We start from the raw sequence: 22,111 nt of genomic DNA, 5'->3' as shown, positions 1-22,111 counted from the left end.
AATATTAAATCCACGTTTTGAATGCATCCCTACCATCAAACAGCAACCACCAAAAAATTTTTTTTTGTTATATTTTATATTCTACATTCTGAAACGTCTGGAATTTACATTTAAAACAAAATATATTGATTTAAACAATTTTTTTATTCTAAAAATTTGTATCACATATATTTCAGAATATGGAATATAATAATAGGAAGTAGGGGTGGCGAAAAAAAAAAAAAGATTTTTAATGATTTCTTTTATTATGAAGATGTGGAGTGGTGAGAAGAACAGTTTGGATTAAAAAACAATTATGAAAGGCTTCCTCTCGTCACTTGGGAGTCGTGCAAAAAGAAAAAGAAAAAGAAAAAAGATTTGAAAAATCTGGGCGAAAACGGCGAAACTTCAACTCATCTCTCTGTGAGCTATTCCGAAACTCCGCCGAAATATCTTCTTCAGTTTTTCTCTCTTTTAAATGGTATATTGCGTTTAAGAATTCAAAATTCACGTTTATGCTGCTAATTATGAATGAAATGATTTGTATTGTTTACGGCATGTAGTACTTATTCTTACTTTATTCCAATAAAACAAAAAAAACAACAAAAAAAAAAAAAAGAAATTGTGCGAAACCCTCGGCTTTGAGTCACTCTAACTTCTGTCGATTTTTAATATAAAAACATATATACACTCATGTTTTGAATTTTATTTTTCCTGTTTACTCTCCCAAATCTGTCTGTCTGTCTGTCTGTCTATCTATCTATCTGTCTGTCTGTCTGTCTGTCTGTCTGTTTGTCTATCTGTCTGTTTGTCTATCTGTCTGTCTGTCTGTCTGTCCGTCCGTCTGTCTATTTGTCTGTCTGTCTGTCTGTCTGTCTGCCTGTATGCCTGTCTGTCTCTCAGTCCGTGCGTCACCCTCCCTCACTATATTTTAATCCAAAAATTACTATTGAAAAGAGTTATTTCCCTTGAATTATGCTTCGATAAAAATCTATGCTGCATTGTGCAGTTTCTAATATCAATTTATGAACGGATTTTGATGCACAGTGCAACCTGTAACGTTTTAGAAAAGTCAAATGATATCATGATGCTATATTTTCTATTAACTAACTCTGTTTGTGTTATGCTTACTTTAAAATTGCTCTTTTCTGTTCGAAATTGTTATTTAAATCACCAACCTCACTTTGATGTGACATGTTCATACTTAAAAATGCAAATACTGTTTACGTCGGTAAAATAAAAAAAATTAAAATTAGATAACTTCATATTACGTCTCGCGCAAGCCCTTCTTTGGAACATCAGAACTCACTTCTCTTTAAAACCTGTTGTATATTCCGAATCATATTTATGATGGTGCTGAAATTTGAGATAAAACTTTAGGCTACCTGTAAAATCACGTGATCACGTGACCGACCAGGCTATCAGATGTTGCCACACATCGCTGGTCACAATGCGCTTCGCATTGTTTTAGCCTTCAAATGACGCCACCCCGCTGGCTAAGCGAGCAGGCCTACAGAAGAAAGAGTGAGAGAAAGTTGTGGCGAAAGTTGAGTACAGCAGGGATCGCCACCACCCCCTGCCGGAGCCTCGTGGAGTTTTAGGTGATTTCGCTCAATAAATACTCACAACGCCCGGTCTGGGAATCGAAACCATGATCCTACGACAGCGAGTTCGCTGCGCTAACCACTGGGCCATTGCGCCTCCACGCCTGTAAAACAGACGGATAATTCTTTGACTTACAAGTACTGAATAAAGCATTAGCCCTGGGAAAAGCTACATGAGATACGCTAGTGTTCTATCAGGGTTGTCTTTCAACTGTTTTCGTATGTTACAATCTTATTATGAGCTCAGGCACAGAGAATCAAATAGATTTATGAAAGGAAATAATTTTGTATGTATTTGGCAGTCAGTTAAGGATGTTTTGCAGCCGGTCATTTGGTTTTCAGACGTTTCTTTTGCGCTACTAGTTTGTCTCTTGTTTAGGTTAGAAGTAATATTTACCCGCATTTGAACGTGGATGTTCTATTAAAATAAACTGCATATATTTTATACGCACTTTCTGACCATTACTGCATATACTTTATACTTTATACGCACTTTCTGACAAGATGTGGTGCACCTGAGCACTGTATACAATAATTTCATTATATCATTATATCATAAACTTTACTGCAGTAATTACCACGAGAGGAACTTTCGTATTGGCTTTCTGGTGCAAAGTGCTCTCATGTTTATATCGCTAGCGGGGAGATAAGTTCCAGCTACTTCCAGCGCAGAGACGAACAGATCACGTGATTTCGACCTAGTTTGGTCTTGTCAATGATGGACACTCTTTCTCTCTTTTCTATCACCACTATAATGACCTCCACTCCTCGCAGCTAGCTACTCTCGAGTTACTGCAATTCAGGCACATCTGACTGACTTGTTCCTCCTCACCTCGTCACCATAATGTTCCCAGCCCACCAGCACCACCACGAATTGCCCTACCCATTAGGTCCCTTCCTTCTCAGAACATCAGGAGGCCCGCGAAGGGCACAAATAGAGTCTCTTGCTCCAGGCTAAAAGGAAAAGAGTAAAAAGCAGATTACAGGGGCCTAATTTCACAGCTTATCCACAAGTTATTGGTTGAAATACAGCAATGAAAATAACGCCGGATTATTAAATAAATAACGCATCATAGTAACTAATTAAATGATAATTTATTCCTAAAAATTTTCAATAATTTCATACAGTGACAGTCACGTGGATACATTTATTTGACCATGTGTATGTGTGTGCACTTTATATATATATATATATCAACTCGTCCTGTCGAAAGACCCTTGTCCTACGTCCTGGTTTTGTTTTGTTGTTTATTTTTTATTTTTACCGTTATTGTTTTTACGTTTTTGTATTCTTATTGGTGTCACGTATTCTGTATTTTTGTTCGTGTACTTCGTTCGTTTTCCGTCCTCGTGTTGTATACATTCGAAGCTTTCTTCCAGGGGATCTAATGCGCTTGGCTTAGATTTCCCTTGGCGGGCTGGCCATATCGGAGCAATCTCAAGATTAATCAGCCGAAATTGCTAAGATGATCTGGTTCTTGACTGATGACTGAGGGCTTCGAATGTCCCGTCCTGTGGTTCTTGTGTCGTCTCTGTGGTGTTTCATGTTCTTGTCCATGTCTGTAATTATTTTTACTGTTTACCTATATAATCGGCGGCTACGTATCCACAATTGTCCTTATACGATAAGTATATTTTTTCTCTAGCATTGATACGACTCTTAATCTGTCTCTTTCTCTCTCTCTCTCTCCTCCCTTATTCCCCTTCCTTTCTTTCCCTCTCCATCCGTCTTCCCCCCCCCCCCTTCTACGTTTCTCTATCTCTCTCACCTCCAGCCCCTCGATCTGTCTCTTTCTTCTCCTCCCTCGTCCACCTTCTCTCTCTTTTCATCTGTCCCTTTCTCCTGTCTTTTGTTCTCACGTGACCGCTAGCCGCTGTTGAGCGCTCTTTTCGTTTCAGCAGTCGCAGAAGCAACACGTATTTGTTCGTCTCCCTGCGGCCATTAGGCACAACTTCACAAGCCAGCCCCATACTCAACTCGTCCTGTCGAAAGACCCTTGTCCTACGTCCTGGTTTTGTTTTGTTGTTTATTTTTTATTTTTACCGTTATTGTTTTTACGTTTTTGTATTCTTATTGGTGTCACGTATTCTGTATTTTTGTTCGTGTACTTCGTTCGTTTTCCGTCCTCGTGTTGTATACATTCGAAGCTTTCTTCCAGGGGATCTAATGCGCTTGGCTTAGATTTCCCTTGACGGGCTGGCCATATCGGAGCAATCTCAAGATTAATCAGCCGAAATTGCTAAGATGATCTGGTTCTTGACTGATGACTGAGGGCTTCGAATGTCCCGTCCTGTGGTTCTTGTGTCGTCTCTGTGGTGTTTCATGTTCTTGTCCATGTCTGTAATTATTTTTACTGTTTACCTATATATAATATATATATATATATATATATCGCGATTTAGCTCTTAGTTCTTGTAATGTAGGTGTTTCCTAATACCCTAGTCACATTTATTGACATTTGTACTTCTCTTTTTTGTATGTATGTATGTATGTATGTATGTATGTATGTATGTATGTATGTATGTATGTATGTATAGGTTTGGTGATGCCAGCAGGAAAGTAGAACCCAAAGCATGAGTGTATATGTATGTATATATATATATATATATATATATAATATATATATATATACATCAATTTAAACCAGTGGTCTAGCATATTAAAAAAAAATCCAAAGATTTAAAAAAAGTCCGAAGATTTAAAAATTATATATATATAGGCGCAGGAGTGGCTGTGTGGTAAGTAGCTTGCTAACCAACCACATGGTTCTGGGTTCAATCCCACTACGTGGCATCTTGGGCAAGTGTCTTCTGCTATAGCCCTGGGCCGACCAATGCCTTATGAGTGGATTTGGTAGACGGAAACTGAAAGAAGCCTGTCGTATATATGTATATATATATATATATGTATGTGTGTGTGTGTTTGTGTGTCTGTGTTTGTCCCCCTAGAATTGCTTGACAACCGATGCTGGTGTGTGTTTATGTCCTCGTCACTATGGGTTCGGCAAAAGAGACCGATAGAATAAGTACTGGGTCGATTTGCTCGACTAAAGGCGGTGCTCCAGCATGGCCGCAGTCAAATGACTGAAACAAGTAAAAGAGTAAAAGAGTAAAAGAGAATATATATGGATGATATTTTCAGTTGATTTAACAGCAGGATTGGTTCAAATAAGAAACGAAATTATAATGTAATCTTTTTGCTTCTTTCTCTACGTTTATGCCATTATGCATGTATAAATACTGAAAATTCTTTAAATGGCAAAAGGCCGCTAAATGTATAAATATTGATATGAATATAATATACGAATATATATGATATATGACGGTATATAGTCCATTATTTATATACGGTTACTGAAGAATGCATAGTAGATGAAGTCAAAATTCATATCAGAAAAATTGAGTGTAGGTCAATACTCTTCTAGTTTAAATCTTCCCTCGGCCCAAATCGTCTCACTAAATACGCCCATTTTGAAGGTCGGTAATGGATCGCCGGCGGTTTCTGAAAAATACAAAACTATGATTTAATACTTTGGAATTATCTTGTAACATGTTGACTGGACAAGAGGTAAAGAGTTGGAAATGGTGTTGGAACATCTGTCTGTTGTACAATTTTAAAGGTTTCTGTCATTGGTTTATTCTTTTATGGGTGGGTATAATACATACATGCATACATACATACATACATACATACATACATACATACATACATACATACATACATACATACATACATACATACATACATACATACATACATACACACACACATACGTATTTAAGTATATGTGTGTATGTATATATATATAAATAAGGATAATATCGATATTATCAAATGGCCAGCATGGGAATAAATACCATACAAAGGTAATAATTATTTAAAACTATATATATATATATATATATATATATATATATATATAATATATATATATATATATATATATGTATGTATGTATGTATGTATGTGTGTATGCATGTATGTATGTATATATGTCTGTGTGCACATATATATATGTATGTATGCACGTATGTATGTGTGTATGTATTTTTATGTGTTAATTTTTTAATGACCTAACATTTTATTTTGTTTTGTTTAGTAGATATACGAAGACATATCAGAATGAAAATAAAACAGTAATTAGATCCTTGTGGAACTGAAGTCTTCAAGTGAGCCCCAAAATCTCAGTCCCTGCTAATTGTCTATAACTTTATGTAGGGACAAACATATTTCCTGGCTGTCCCTATCCCAGCAATATATTTTGATGAAAACAAGGCCAGAGAATAACGATGTCATTTTTTTTCATACGATTCTTAAGGGGAACAGCTGTTAATGTAGATTAATACCTCCTCTACTTCCTCTTTGTCTCCTCTTCTCTCTCTTTCTCTCTCTCTCCACACACACACAGTATGTATACAATATTCAAACACAATTTAATACGAGTAACGTTCCAATACAAATCTATGCATTCTAAGTGTAAAAATACTTTCCTTAAAAAGTTTAAAACAACAGCAACGATGACAACGACGACGACGACCACGATGATGATGATGATGATGATGATGATGATGATGATGATGATGATGGATAATGATGATGATGATGATGATGATGATGATGATGATGATGATGATGATGATGATGATGATGATATGATGATGATGGATGATGATGATGATGATGATGAAGAAGAGGATTTCTTTATTAACCACTAAGGATTTACGAAGAGATGGGGGACAGTACAGGACGGTACAATACAATTTGGGGGTTACATAAAAGCATAGACAGTAAAATAACAGAAAAGAAGAAGTAAAAAGGTTCAAACAAGAAATAATTTCCCAAAAGAGTGTAAAGATGGAGACTTCCGAGGACTGTTCGTGGAAACCCTCACAAAACCAGTCACTCTGACCACTAGGGCAAGTACTCTCTCCCTAACCTCCTACCTCACTCCACATGCGCATGCTCAGAGCAAGCCTGTGCGCTCGGATCAACCTTGCCACTATCATTCACCTTTCAACAAATTTGCTGAAAGATAGTACTTCACTCTTCAATCACACTTTTCTTTTCAAGTGTAACTTGAAAAAAAATGATGAGGGCTTTGCTAATAGGAAAGTGCCGGTCTTTAGCCCTTTTCATCCAGTCCACTACACAAACTCTTTCATTAAGACCGCCAGACACAACTGCCTGCTCTTCCCAACCAAAAGAAAGCGACAGGGCGATCTTCACAGTGAACTCAGTAGATAGCCGGATCCATCCTAGACGCGAAAGCAGATGTTCGACAGAACTTCACAAGTCAGCAATGCTCGGGCACTGGATATATGCGTTCAGAACAGTTTCGTTACTCTGCACGCATTTCGGACAGGCCCGGCTGATGACACTGTCATTTTGTCTCGAACCAGCAATGCGCCCCACTCCCTCAGTAGCACAGCCAGGCTATAGATTTCTGGAAATTATCCATGAGTCATGATCTAAAAGTCTTCCGAAACAGACCGGCTTATTTTCTTCGACGTCCAGACTTTTACTGCCACTAATCTTCCATAGAGCGCTAAAGTGAAACTTACAATAACCGCATTGGTCGATTGTAAGCGCCTGACAATATTCAAGGTCCCAGGTGTTCTGCCTCGGTCTAGGCTTGATCCAGTTCTGTTAAAAATACAAGCTGTGGAAAAGCGAGTTAGGCAAACGGTGATCATATTTACTCACCGTCAAGGAAACTCTGAAAGGGTAGCAGTCTTGGCGCAAACCTACACACTATCATCTGCGGATATTGACAAGAAATGGAGCGTCTGATCAGTGAACGTGTCCCTTCCTCAGAAAGCGGAAAACCTGGCGATCAAGTCCAGTGAGACGCACGATGGCCAGGTGATAATATAAAATGGAGATGTAAGCGTTCACCACATCTGCCTGGTCATTCAGTGATCATTTCTGCCCAACCTTTCAGGGATAGCTTTCTCTCGACCCATCTCTAGGTGAGATTCGCCATTCTGATTGTCACTTGTCTCAGTTCTTCTCCATTTGATCATCTGTCCAATGCTCTTGGACGGCATGGACTTGCCTATCCAGGTGCTGAGCAGCAGGCGCATTGAATTTTCCTCCTCTCACTGCCTCGTTAATCCTTAATGCAGTGCCGTTCGCCTCGATGTGCCTGGTGTCTGAGAGAAAGATGATGATGTCGTCCATGTATGCTGACATGGTTCTTCCACACCCTAGTTCGCGCGGGATGTTGCCCGACGTCTTTAGTTTCGCGAATAGTAACTCAAGAGTCAGTACGTAAAGTGACGAGAAAGGACAACCTTGGGAGACCAAGCGCATGATACTGAATGCTTCCAATAAGTGGCCAATCACTCTCACCACCGAGCAGATGTCGCTGCACATTGCAGCGATCGAACTGCGGAAGACGAGACTGAAACCGACCCCCGTGAGAAGAGACACCAAGTATTGGTAGTCGACCCGATCAAAAGTTTTGATTGATATAATTTGATCAGGACCCCACCCATAACTGGCTCGTTACCAACCCTCTCTGTGATGTCCTGCGTGAGCTGGAGGTCATCGTAGACAGATATGTACGGGAAGCGCATGTTTGCGCATCACCAGTTAAGATTATCATTGTGATCCCCCCTGCTTGGGTCCTTTCTCAGTAACGCCACTGCTCTTCGACTCACGGAACTTGGAATTTTCCTGATCTGCTGTCAATTGTGGTAGGTGTTTAGCAAAAGGTCTTGAAACAAATTTGGCATTCAAAAGTAAAACACGTAGGGTAGACCATCCAAACACGCCGTTCTTCCAACTATCGATTCCCGTATTTCCGTGGCTGTTAGGAATTTTTCGTAACATCTCACCTCTCTTTCTGAGAGACACGGTAGTCCGTCGAGGTAGGCAGTGCACTACCGTAGCAACCGAAAATGAACAAGGGATCGCGGAGATCGGAAACTCTGATCTTGCTGATGAGCATTATGCATCTATATCTGACGCCATTGAGCAGATGCTTCCAAGTGACCCTAGGTCACAAGCATTTATGCCGCTTATTCTGAGCAAGGCCATGTCTGGAATGGAAGCACTCCGTCGGTTACGACGATGAGGGTTCCGGTTGATCCGATCAACGGAACAGCCTGCTCGTGAAATTAACGTGTAAGTGGCTGAGCACTCCACAGACACGTGTACCCTTAACGTAGTTCTCGGGGATATTCAGCGTGACACAGAGAGTGACAAGGCCGGCCCTTTGAAATACAGGCACAACAGAAACAGGAAGTAAGAGTGAGAGAAAGTTGTGGTGAAAGAGTACAGCAGGGATCACCACAATCCCCGCCGGAGCCTCGTGGAGCTTTAGGTGTTTTCGCTCAATAAACACTCACAACGCCCGGTCTGGGAATCGAAACCGCGATCCTACGACCGCGAGTCCGCTGTCCTAACCACTGGGCCATTGCGCCTCCACAAGGCCATGTCTAACAGAATGAGGAAAGTGAAAACGTATCCCTTACTTTAATCCTATAGAGGGACAGGTGTTTCGTCCCTCCGGCTGGTTGTAGGGGTTTTCACAATCAATGCTTTGCAAAATCCATTATTATAATCCCTCCAAAGTCTCGTGTACCACCATCGGGGTATTTGTTTTCCATGGTGTTGTATATATTTTGAGCGATTTGGATGTTGGCGAGCTATTTGTTGGTGAGATGAAATCATTCTGAGTAATGTTGATGTATTTGTTTTTATTAACTCAATGCTTTTTGCATTTACGGCACTGTAATTCATAAAGCTTCTTAGCAGTTGTCCTTGGTTTGTATGTCCACGGGGTTTTGTTGGCGCTTGTGATGACGGTTGTCTCTGTGTGAGGTTGAAATGAATGACGATAGTATACTGATGATAGTGTTGGTTGCATTGGTGTTTCTTCCATGTGTTTTGCAACCCACTTTTTTGCGTTGGCATAAGTTTTCACTTTTCCTTTTTTCTTTTTTGTTACCTGTTGCTATTTGCTCCGTTACCTTCTTCACAGGACATATCTGATTGGTTCTAAGCGGGGAGTGGCATATATTAGGGAGTCATTATCTTTTTGTTTTGTTAATGTTTGTGGGCTTTCAGTTACTGTTTCGGTTGGTGATGTGATGGTTCTTGAGGACTCTGTTCATTTAGTTGTTTTCGTTGCTATTGACGCCGCTGTTTGTGCTGGTTCTGTTGTTGTTGTCGCGGCCGCTGATGCTGCTGTTTGGTTGTTACTACTACTACTACTACTTTCGCTGCTTGTTTTATTGTTGCAGTTGCTGCCATTGTTGCTGTTGTGACTGCATGCTGCCGTTGGTGCTGCTGCTTTATGAAGGTGGGCTGAGAAGTTCTTAGGCTCACTATGAAGAAGTGATGCTGGAGTTGTGAAATCTTGCATGCATTAATTTCAACATTTCTTGATAATAAGTGCATTATTTCCAGTTAAATTGAATTCTGACTGTTCAAAGAAGACTTCAAAAAGTAATTAGTAGCGACTTCTCTTGAAATGAACAAAATTTGGCATCGTGGTGTTATCAAGTACCTGCAGAAAAAGGGTCAAGGCCCCAACAATATTCATGCTGATATGCTTGCTACATTAGGGGATGATGCTTCAGTGTAAAAGTGGGCAGCTGAATTTAAGAGGGGAAGCGTGAGTCTTTACCATGACCCGTACGAACACCTAGCAACTACCAACCCCGAGGAAAACATTGATCGTATTCGTCACAGGTGATAGATGACAAGCGTTTGATTATAAGCCAAATGACCAATCCTATTAGCTATCTCTTGAGAGAGTTGAGAATATTCTTCACAATGAACTTAATATTGGTGAAGATTTCTGCTCACACCTGATCAAAAGCACACCAGGCTGATCACATCGCGAAAAAGTCTGACATCATTTGTGGCAGATCCAGCTGGTTTCCTTGAACGTTTTCTAACCCAGGATGAGTGTTGGGTTCATCACTTTGAACCAGAGTCAAAGCAATAATCCATGTAGTGGAAACACTCCTCCTCATCTGCTCCAAAGAACCTTGAAAAGGGCAACACCATCAATGGAGAGTATTACGCCAACTTGCTGAGGCAGTTACGAAAGGTTATCAAGACCAAACACCCAGGAAAACCGATGAAAGGGGTCGTGTTTATTCAGGACAGTGCTCCAGCACACAAGTCGTTGGTTTCAATGGCTGATATGTGTGACTGTGGCTTTGAACCAGTTGATCACCCTTCTCATTCTCCTGATTTGATTCCATCTAGTTTAATCTGTTCCACAACATGAAAAACACTTGTTTCAACAGTTTTCTGCCATATGGCAGATTTATCAGGTCCAGGATGGACTCATATTGCTTGATCTGTTTGGATCAGTAGATCCATCCCTGAACTAGACCATTTTTGTTTCCACAATACCCGGAGCTGCAGAATGTTAGTTATGTCCCCTATTTCGACGAGATATCCGCTGTTGATGACATCTTTGACCAACAGAACGAAAGGATCTTCACGAATGGGGTCCAGGCACTGCAATACCGATGACAGAAGTGTGTGGGCCGCAAGGGGACAATGTTGAAAAATAAACGATATTTCGTCACATTCCTGAGAGTTGCAGGATGTGCACCATGTGATGAACACGATCAATGTTTTCCTCGGTGTTGGTAGTTGCTGGGTGTTCAGATGGGTCATGGTCAAGACTCACACTTCCCCTCTTAAATTCCGGTGCTGTTACAGTTGTGGCGACGGTATCGGTAGAAGTGGTGGTTTTGTTTCTCTTCTCCTTTGATGTAGGCAGAAAACATTAAGATCGTTTGAGCCACTACGCAAATAGCACCTTGCCTTTTAAGTTTCAACAGTTTTCTGCCATATGGCAGATTTATCAGGTCCAGGATGGACCCATATTGCTTGATCCATTTGGATCAGTAGATCCATCCCTGAACCAGACCATTTTTGTTTCCGCAACACTCGGAGCTGAAGAATGTTAGTTATGTCCCCTATTTCGAAGAGAATTAAAACTATCAACCAGAAGATGGTTACTTCTAAGGGCACATCGACAATCTTTATCCTTACTATTATTTAGACAAAGTAGATTCGTATGAGGAGTAGTTCGTCACTCATTAGTGCTGTTGGGGAGAGCTTACTGACCTCATCCTCAGTCGGGATTCTCACTTTTACCGTGCCATATTTTTTCCTGTAGCGACGTGCGATTTGGTGCCTTTACTGCTGTGTCGTTTGCTCTATTTTCTAGCCTTTTATTACTATCGTTTTATAAGTTACGGTTTTCAGATTGGTTTCTTGTTGAATTGCCAGTACTGGTCCACGGTCCAGTACTGGTCCGTGACCTGGTATTGGTCTGAGTGGCTAAGGCCTCCTGATTAGAGCACTCCTCGTTACCAATACTCGATCCAGGATTTTTAAAGTTATCCATAGTAGGCCGTGACCGGAAAGTCTTTTGGAACAGGTTATCCAATTCGTTTTCGTCAACGCTTAAACCTTTTCAGAGAAAATCGTCGCTCTTTTCTGCCATTAATTCTTTATAGATTTTTAGACTAGAACTTCTTCTGATCCTATTATCCGGCTGATGACAATCTTAGACCTAAGACTGCCTTGACGTCCAGATGAGCTAAGGAAAGGCGTGCCACACGAACGGCGATCACACATGCTCATCACCCAGGTGTCTTGAAGGTGCAGCAACTTGAGCATGTGCATGTGCATTAGCGACCATGATATGCTTAACCTGCCACGCAAAGGGTGCTGGCAGCCGTCCCTTGGAACGCACTCATTTCGTAAGAAGCTGAAGAGCTTTCCAGTCTGGTCAAGCGGAAACTGGGGTACAGCACACTGTCCAGACGATAAGCTATAATGGAAGCGAGGTAAGTTTTCAGGAATAGCTTCTTATTGGCTCATTTCTGGATAAGACTGACTATCTTACTTGTAATCTCGTTACTAGTTCTGGTTTACAGTGAGGTCGGGGGCCAAACAAAGTCCATACGACAGCATGTACTTGCCTCTCCAGGTGTCGAGTTGTAAGCCTGTTGTCTGGATTGATTTTTGCTCTTGTCACCGCCTTGTATTTCTTCAGAACAGTGTTGACCATCTCAGCTTCGGGATTGTGATATGATGATGAATGATGATGACGATGATGATGATGACGATGATGATGATGATGGATTCAAATTTTGACATAAGGCCAGCAATTTTTGGGAGTGGGGTATTAAATTGACCCCTGTGCTCAACCAGTGCTTATTTTGTCGACCCTGAAAGGATGAAAGGCAAAGTCAATCTCGGTGGAATTTGAACTCAGAAAGTAAAGTATCAAGAGAAATACCTATTTCTTTACTACCCACAAGGGGCTAAACACAGAAGGAACAAACAAGGACAGGCAAATGGATTAAGTCGATTATATCGACCCCAGTGCGTAAATTGGTACTTATTTAATCGACCCCGAAATGATGAAAGGCAAAGTCGACCTCGGCGGAATTCGAACTCAGAAAGTAAAGTACCAGAAGAAATGCCGCTAAATATTTTGTCCGATTCGTTAAAGTTCAGCTAACCTGCTGCCCAAATGGAGGCAGTGGCAGAGGTGGCGGTGGGGGATGATGATGATGATGATGATGATGATGATGATGATGGATTCAAATTTTGACATAAGGCCAGCAATTTTTGGGAGTGGGGTATTAAATTGACCCCTGTGCTCAACCAGTGCTTATTTTGTCGACCCTGAAAGGATGAAAGGCAAAGTCAATCTCGGTGGAATTTGAACTCAGAAAGTAAAGTATCAAGAGAAATACCTATTTCTTTACTACCCACAAGGGGCTAAACACAGAAGGAACAAACAAGGACAGGCAAATGGATTAAGTCGATTATATCGACCCCAGTGCGTAAATTGGTACTTATTTAATCGACCCCGAAATGATGAAAGGCAAAGTCGACCTCGGCGGAATTCGAACTCAGAAAGTAAAGTACCAGAAGAAATGCCGCTAAATATTTTGTCCGATTCGTTAAAGTTCAGCTAACCTGCTGCCCAAATGGAGGCAGTGGCAGAGGTGGCGGTGGGGGGATGATGATGATGATGATGATGATGATGATGATGATGATGATGATGGTGATGTACTTTTGTTATTGCCACAAAGATGAGGAACGAGGTGATATTACAAGGAGAGTTTACAAAAAAATATGGCGACTTGTATATATACAAAAAAAAAAATCTCATGGTAAATGTTATACCTTTTTGAAATGCCTTTGAAAGCTTGTTGTAGCAGCAGATGTAGTGGGAAAATTAGTTGTCTTAGTAGTAGTAGTTATAGCGGCAATAGGTTCATTATTAATTGACGGATTGTGCGCTGCAATGGCAGCAGTAGATGTAGCAGCAGAAGCAGCGGCAGCAGCAGTCACATATTTTGGCGTGTTGGGCTGCGCAGTTGACGAGTTCAACTTGTTCCCCGCAGTCAACGAAGAATTGGACAGAATTTTCCTGCAATACACAAACTATGCATGACATTACACAAGCGAACTGGGGACACACGATTCAAAGATGTTAATAGCTATATGATAGGCTGTGGCATTAAAAAAAACAACAACCAAAAAAAAAAACAAAACAAAACCCCCCCCCCCCCCAAAAAAAAACCCAACAAAAAACAAAAAAAAAACATATGAAGCACGCATGATAATTCAATGAAAGTGTGCAATAGCATTTTTAACGTAATGAACGGGTGCAAATGTCAGCATTAATAATTCAATGACAGACTATGTAAATGGTAAAATGCTTATAGTATTGCAAATTAGGGATTTGCAGGAGAAATTTAGAAGCTGTAATGAAGTATACGCGTTTACAAATCTGAATGGAACACTATAAACTATCAACGTGTATCATAACAAACTGTATAAATTTCTTAGTTCTAGAAAATGTAATCATTGCTCTTTCAGTTCACAATGTTTATACATATTACAATATCTATACACACTGCCAATATCTGAATATTTGAAAGAAAAGAACAACAGTAAACTCCTCTGAAGCTTACCACATTTTCAAAATAGTTCTAAATGCATCCTTTTTTCCTTTCAAGTTCCAAAAGTATCTTAAATAATTATTTCTAAATTCTAAATAGCCAAAAGATGTTCTAAATTTTGCAACAATTTAACAGAATTCAGTTTTCATCGTTGCAATAAAGTAAAATATTTTGTTACCATCTTCTGATAGGAAGTGATTAGTTTAGATTAAAGGTTTCAATAAAATTATCAGCTCCGTGCACCAAACTTTGTTATCCTTCTCCGATAGCATCTAAGAAAAGCGAAACTGCATAACATCAATCCAAAATCACACAAACTATCTGTAATCTCTGGCTTCTGCTCAACTCCTCAATCCCTTGTATATATATATATATATATATATATATATATATATTATATATATATATATATATATATATATAATATATATATATATATATATATATATATATATATATATATATATATGAGGAGGAGAAGGAGACTCCCTTCGGTCAATAATGACCATGGGATTGCACCTAGAAAGTTACCGTCCGAGGTACAAGTCAGGGCAAGGTTGTTTATGGAAGACCAGCAGTCGCCCATGCATACCAGCCTCCCCTCTCCACATCACTGATGTTATCCAAGGGAAAGGCAAAGGGGACGATACACCTTGGCACCAGTGATGTCGCAACTCATTTCTACAGCTGAGTGAACTGGAGCAACGTGAAATAAAGTGTCTTGCTCAAGAACACTACACGCAGCCCGGCCCGGGAATCGAACTCACGAACTCACGATCGTAAGCTCGGCGCTCTAACCACTGAGCCATGCGCCTTCACACACACACACACACACACACACACACACACACACACAATTAGAAAATGGGTCAGAGACAACTTATCTGGCGCTAAACGCTTTTAACACTAAAAAGCATAAAATTTCATTCATTCCTCACCTGGCGTATCCTCTATACCAACATTTTCCAGACAGAGGTTCATCATACCAGAATCGATCCCAAAGGCAAATTAGTCCAGTTTGGCATCTGAAGGAGAAAAAAAATGTATTGTTTTCTGAGCCAATATAAAGAAATGTAATGTAGTTTTCTTTAATGCTTTAGAATAATGTTTAGTTTTCTAACTCTAACATTCGTATAATTATAATTATTATAATTATCTACTTCACAGAGATTCTTAATAGTTATTTATTGATTTCTGATTGGACTGATATTACTGCTACATGCACAAATGATTTAATGACACCCAAAAGGAAACCATCCAAGTAAATAGCAAAGGTGTGGCACCTTGGTCAAGTCTCTTCTACAATAACCCCGAATTGACCAACACCCTGCGAGTGGATTTGGTAAACGTAAACCGAAAGAAACCCTGGCGATTTTTTTCCTCCGTCTTCCTTTTCTCTTGGACTTACCTCTGTCAACTGTTTCTGAAGAAGAGCTTGGCTCGAAATGTAAAACCACATTTCTTTCCTTCACTGAGCGTTTGCAAATACTTTGCATGTACCATGTCCTCGCATTGTTGGTTTTTTCTTGTGTTTTTTCTTGTGCTCTTCGTCTTTTTGGATTTACTCTCTCTCTTTACACACACATATATATATGTGTGTGTGTATATGTATGTATATGTGTGTGTATGTGTGTGTGTGTGTCTTTGTGCTTGTACTTGTCTCCCACCACCGCTTGACAACCGGTGTTGGTTTGTCTATGTCGCCATAGCATAGCAGTTTGGCCAAAGAGACCGATAGAATAAGTACCAGGCTTGAAAAGCAAAATAAGTTCTGAGGTTGTTTTATTCGATTAAACCCTTCAACGAGGTGCCCAGCATGACTACAGTCCAATGGCTGAATAAGGTGATAAAAGATGTGCACACACACACACACACACACACATTACTGCGTTCATAACTTTTGATGTGTATCAATAATATTAATTAAATGTCATTGAACTTGAATATGAAGAGAAGGTTAAACAAAAAAGAAACAATCTTACACAGTTCCGAACTCTTGGCATCTTTCACCCAGGGCAAGAGCACATTGTGGACAACAGCCGCAATAATCATAAACCACTTCGCAATTTCTCTTTGGCAGTACTGGGCATTTGTAGGCTGTATTTGCTTGACAAGGGCAACCTGGTGGGGAAAAGCATGTCACAAAAGCAAAGCAAGTGCCAATGATATAAACATTTTGGAGGGACAAAACACCTGGAGGCTTCTTAATCATTATATTCCTGCAACGAAATAAATAACTTTATTAAAAGCTTTTTGTTTGTAACTGACGACAACACTCGTTTTGCCACATTTAGACATAAAAACTGAAAAACGCTGACCGTTTGTGATAACGTTAATAAATCTACGTAGTATAACCGTCTGTCAAAATACGTTATGTAGAGAGTTGTGATAATTGTATATGATGTGATTAGCTGTGATAGCTAAAAGAAAAAGTCACACATGATGGTAACGTAAAGCGAATAAAACTGTAGTAAAGTATAACTGCGTTAATATATAACAATATCGAGTGATATCTTCGAGTTTATTTTATAATGTTAAAAATTGTGATAATACGTTGATGGCAGCGGGTGATAATATTAGGTTGTCCCAAAAGTTCGTAAACACTTGCGAAAATTGAATTTTTACTCGCCAAGTACTAACAAAAACAACAAAAATTATTCCTCAAAATAAAGACCATTATTTTCCAAGACTTTCTACGAACTTTTGGGACAACCTTATATAACTTATTGCGCAAAAATAACTTACGAGCTGTTTTTACTACGAGATGGATTAATAGCTATGACACTAGATCCTTCCTGATTAATGTAACCAAATCAATTTGAATGTATGTTGGTAGAACTCGGCAGAATAAATGTGGGTAGGGCGGTGATTTCAGAAAACTGCATTTAGGGTAGGAATGATTAGGAAATGTCGAGTGCGAGATAGAAGGGGAAAGAATAAACTCATATGAGTTGTCTCTAGTGGTCTTGGATGACTAGGTGGTGAGGGCATCCAGGAAGACAGTTAATGGGAGCAGAGGCCATTGTAGTAGCGGTAGAAGACATATAGAGAACAGTGTGACAAGTGATCTAATGTTTGTAGCAAACTGTGAACGATACTTTGTTAACCAGCCAAATAGTTTTTTTGAATGCCATGTAGCAGCAGCCCTGTCCTCGATACTGCAATTTTGGATTAAGCTTTGTAATATGGTTCACGAATCAGCCACACATGGAGATATTAACATCCAGGGACGACTGGCATAATTCACGATGGATTGTTTGTGCGCCGTTTTTCATTCTTCATTGTTTTCCCTATATGTGCCGTGGTATGTAATTGTTTTCTTTGTGACTATTATGCATTTATGTTTTTAAGGGCGAAAGTTGGTTGTAGTTTTTCTTTTTTGAGTTGTTAGTAAAAGAGGTATTGGATTGATATGTACTACTGCAAATCTTTTACTTTGGAGCTTGGTTTCTTGGTGGTCGATGCAAGGTTGGGGAAATTATGCAGTTGTATCTAGAGGTTGGTGGTAAGATGTGAATGTGATGTCATTTGCACATGAAGCTGTGAATGTTTTTGAAGAAGAAAAGATCATATACATAAAATGAATGTGAGGATAGATCTTGTGGTATCCCATTCGGGGTATAAAAGAATCTTGCAGGCGTTGCGGGTAAAAGCTTTTTAATAGAGAGAAGCTTTCCTCTAGCTGCAATAATCTTTGACTTTACTGCAGCAGTTTAGTTTCGAATAAGTTACTTATGGCTTTAGATGTGGCTTTGTTTGTATCGGATTGGCGAGACATACCGAACTTTACGGTCTTGGTCACCATCGTAGTTGTGTATATTCAAGCACATTTTTTGCCAGAAATAGTCAGAACAAATTTCCAAAGCTCCGACTAGTATCTAACTTAATCAAAGGATCCAAATGGTGATAGGCTCTTATATTTTAGGAAGTGAAGAGTTGAGCTAAATTTGACTTTGACCAAAGAATCTGATAGGATAAAACAATGGAGATAGTAAAAAAAAGTTTCTGTAGTGAAAGAGGTTGAAGATGTTTGAAACGTCTGTGTATCAATGCAGACAGTACGGAATAGTAAACGATTTGTCCTCTATTTCTGCTGTGTCTGTGCAAGATAATAGGGTATAGTTTACTAGCTGTGATATATTATGTTGCAGCCAATTGTGTTGCACGGACAATTGTGATACGCCGTATAATGATATATGGTATCCCACTTGTAATAATATATCCTCTGAAATAGCTTGTAAGTTACTGAAAAATGTGCAGTTGCTATGGTTGCTAAGAATGCTGAAACACAACATTAGATTAATGCTCATTGATTTATGATTAAAATTTCGCCCAGGTCAATTTGAACTTTCGTTCTAACTCGAGTTTCAACAAGACAGATATTGAATAAAATTTAAAGAAATAAGATGCAATAGACAATCAAATTTTTTCCAGACAAGATTTACTAGAATTATTTTCAGACTAAAATGGAGCAGACAAGAGCGGGGATCTTAATTGATTATTTACAGTAACAATTTACACCAGAATCGAAAGAAAAAAAACCACAAAAAAAAAAAAACTACCAGTAGTATATTGTAATATAATCGCGTGAAACGATTATACGTCATCATCTCATATAATTTGCTTTATTAATTTTTGTTGAAATCTGTTGTATTTACATTGCAAACACTACTTGGGAACAAAGAGTTGCAAACAATGTAAAATCAGATAGAAGCAGGGGAAAAACAAATAAAAATGTAAAAAAGGTAAAAAAAAAAGAGGAAGGATAGGAAAGAAAGAAAGAAATGAAGGAAGAAAGAAAACTTCTATTCAAATTGTGGTTTGTATTAGACGTCTGGTAAAACCCGTCAGCTAAGATGAAAGTAAATTAAATTAACTAATACGGAAAAACAAATAATTTTTAATGAAACCGACCATCGGAGGGTTTGTTTGTAGTTTCGTTCGTAGAATGGACAGCAAAGATTCAACCAATAAGTAAATAAGTGAGTCACCTCTTAAATGATACAAACCTCAACTGTCAACTGTCACGAACAGTTTACTACTACTACTACTATACTACTACTACTACTACTTCCACCGCTGCCGCCGCCATCGCTGTTGCTGCTGGTGCTGCTATTATTATCATTATATATAGGATGGAATATTTTCTTTTTGTCGTTTTAACCGTTTCGTACAGTACACAACCAACCCGTCCATGCCCACCATGTTCCGTGGTCTCTTGAGATGATTTCTGTTGCATGCGAGATGAGAAGAGGCTACTAAATTGAAGCTCAACCATCATCCGTTTCTATAGGAAAGGAACATGGTGAGTGTGCCCCACGAACCTTTCACAGCACAAGGAGAGAGAGAGAGAGAGAGAGAGAGAGAGAGAGAGAGAGAGAGAGAGAAGAGAGAGAGAGCGAGAGAGAGAGAGAGAGCGAAAGAGAGAGCGAGAGAAAGAGCGAAGGAGAGCGAGAGAAAGAGAGAGAGAGCGAAAGAGAGAGCGAGAGAAAGAGCGAGAGAAAGAGCGAAGGAGAGCGAGAGAAAGAGAGAGAGAGAGAGAGCGAAAGAGAGAGCGAGAGAAAGAGCGAGAGAAAGAGCGAAGGAGAGCGAGAGAAAGAGAGAGAGAGAGAGAGAGAGAAAACGATAGATAGATAAATAGATAGATAGATAGAGAGAGAAACCGACGCAGTACTTGATTAGGGCTTTATTTTACCGACCCCGTAACAATGAAGGACAAAGTAGGCTTTTTTCAGTTCATCGGAGCAATAATTACTAGCTATTGATCCGACTCTCTAACGATTATGGTGGACAAAATGTTATGCCGCGTTTCGTTAAGTCTCTCTGTGCTCTCAGATAAAATTCTCGGCGAAGTCAGCGCGGTCTTTCTTCTCCCCGTGCTCTGTAAATATAAATAGCCATATATAGACCTTACTTGACTATATACACAGTTCTTAAGTATTTCGGCCCTTTCTGCTTTCATAAAAGTGAAGATGAACCAAGGCTCAAAATTGTCATCAATATCCTTTATTATAGCTCTTGTGTTGCGGTGCCGCAAACATAATGGTACGAGCTTTTACTAGCTCGACGGCTTTTTTTTGGTTTCGTTCTTGTTTTGAATGTTACACACTGATGGTTTCATAGTGCCAATCTCGATCAATGATATAGAAGTGATTCAACACATCAGCCTGGACTGTTCACAGTTACTCTTTTGCGGGCATGAAAAACCATTGTGGCTTTCAAGATACATAGATATATATGTTGCTTGATTTTTCTCGCTATTCGGTAAAAGACCGAGGTATGGATGCATCTGTCTTTGTCACATAGGTTTGCCAAACAGGTTTTTTCTTCACCCGTCTGTCTGAAGGAGATTCATTCAATGAAGAAAATCTGAAATCGCTTTACTCATTTCTTAATTCAAACTTTCCATTCACTCCTTTGATTATTGAAATGTGTGTGAGTGTGTGTGTGTGTGTGTGTGCTTGAGAGAAAGAGGGAGAGAGAGAATGTATATGTGTCGTGCTTGTGTCATTGCTGTTATCGTTAATCGTATCACTTAAATTGTTACTACTACTACTACTACCACCACCACCACCACCACCACTACTACTACCACCACCACCACCACCACTGCTACTACTACTACCACCACCACCACCACCACCACCACCACCACTACCACTACTACTACTACCACCATCACTACTACTACTACTACTACTACTACTACTACTACTAATCGAGAAACCGATTCACTTATTATAACCGCTCGGAAACAAGCCACTAGAATCAATTGATAAAGGCAAAGATTGATAAAATTCATTCAGTCAGAGATTAAAACACAATCTGTAGAAAAGGAGACGAAAGTATTAAATGAATGCAATGAGCTAGTACAAAAAGTGGGTAGGCGTACGTATGACTGTGTCGATAAAATAGTGACTTGTGATGATAGCCGAGTGTGTGGATTCAAAGTGATGGAAAAAAGTGGTATGAACACAAACCAGAGGGTGTGATGGTGGTTAATAATTTGTTGATTTTTATGGAATTTCATCATAAGGATTGACTATACTGGATGCAGGTAAATGAGACATGTTTGTAGAGAACATGAAAAAACATACAGTGTAGCATGTAAGACTATTGACTTTGCAATACCATTTTGATAATAGAGTGGATATTAAAGAAATTGGGAATATCGAGCTATATCAGAATCTAGCCAAAGAGATGAAGACATAATAGAAAACAAAGCTGACAATTGTTCCTGTGATAATTGGTGCACAACAACCAAACTTCAATCTATTAAACGAAGGTTGTTAGAATCGACGCACGAATTGTCAACTTGCAGATAAGTGTCATGCTGTATTTTGCCAGAATCCGAAGAAAGATTCTTGACATTTGAGGACACTTGTTGCCACCAAGCAGCAGCAGCAGCAGCAACAACAACAACAACAACGACGACGACGACGACGACGACGACAACAACAACAACAACAACAACAACAACAACAACAACAACAACAACAACAACAACATTTCTGTAGTGTATATATGAGTTTTGAGGAAATGGGAAATTGTTGTTCGTTTAT

The 22,111-nt window shown here is 39.4% G+C and overlaps 1 protein-coding gene across 1 annotated transcript in view; it reads right to left on the bottom strand.

Moving 5' to 3' along the window:
• Positions 1 to 4,715: 4,715 nt before the first annotated feature.
• The window catches only part of LOC118762155, a 19,678-nt gene continuing 2,282 nt past the window's right edge, over positions 4,716 to 22,111 (bottom strand). Inside the window, exons 2-5 of the mRNA XM_036500586.1 lie at positions 16,532 to 16,768; positions 15,488 to 15,574; positions 13,768 to 14,014; positions 4,716 to 5,085 (exon numbers count right to left, since the gene is read on the bottom strand). Of these exons, the coding sequence (XP_036356479.1) occupies positions 5,005 to 5,085; positions 13,768 to 14,014; positions 15,488 to 15,574; positions 16,532 to 16,761 (645 nt within the window). The 5' untranslated portion in view covers positions 16,762 to 16,768 and the 3' untranslated portion in view covers positions 4,716 to 5,004. The remainder of the gene's footprint in view (positions 5,086 to 13,767; positions 14,015 to 15,487; positions 15,575 to 16,531; positions 16,769 to 22,111) is intronic.

This window comes from Octopus sinensis, linkage group LG2 (genome assembly GCF_006345805.1).
Source record: "Octopus sinensis linkage group LG2, ASM634580v1, whole genome shotgun sequence".
Taxonomy (NCBI): Eukaryota; Metazoa; Mollusca; class Cephalopoda; order Octopoda; family Octopodidae; genus Octopus; species Octopus sinensis.
Note: the sequence above shows the minus strand (reverse complement) of the source record. Positions and strands in the feature narration are given on the sequence as shown.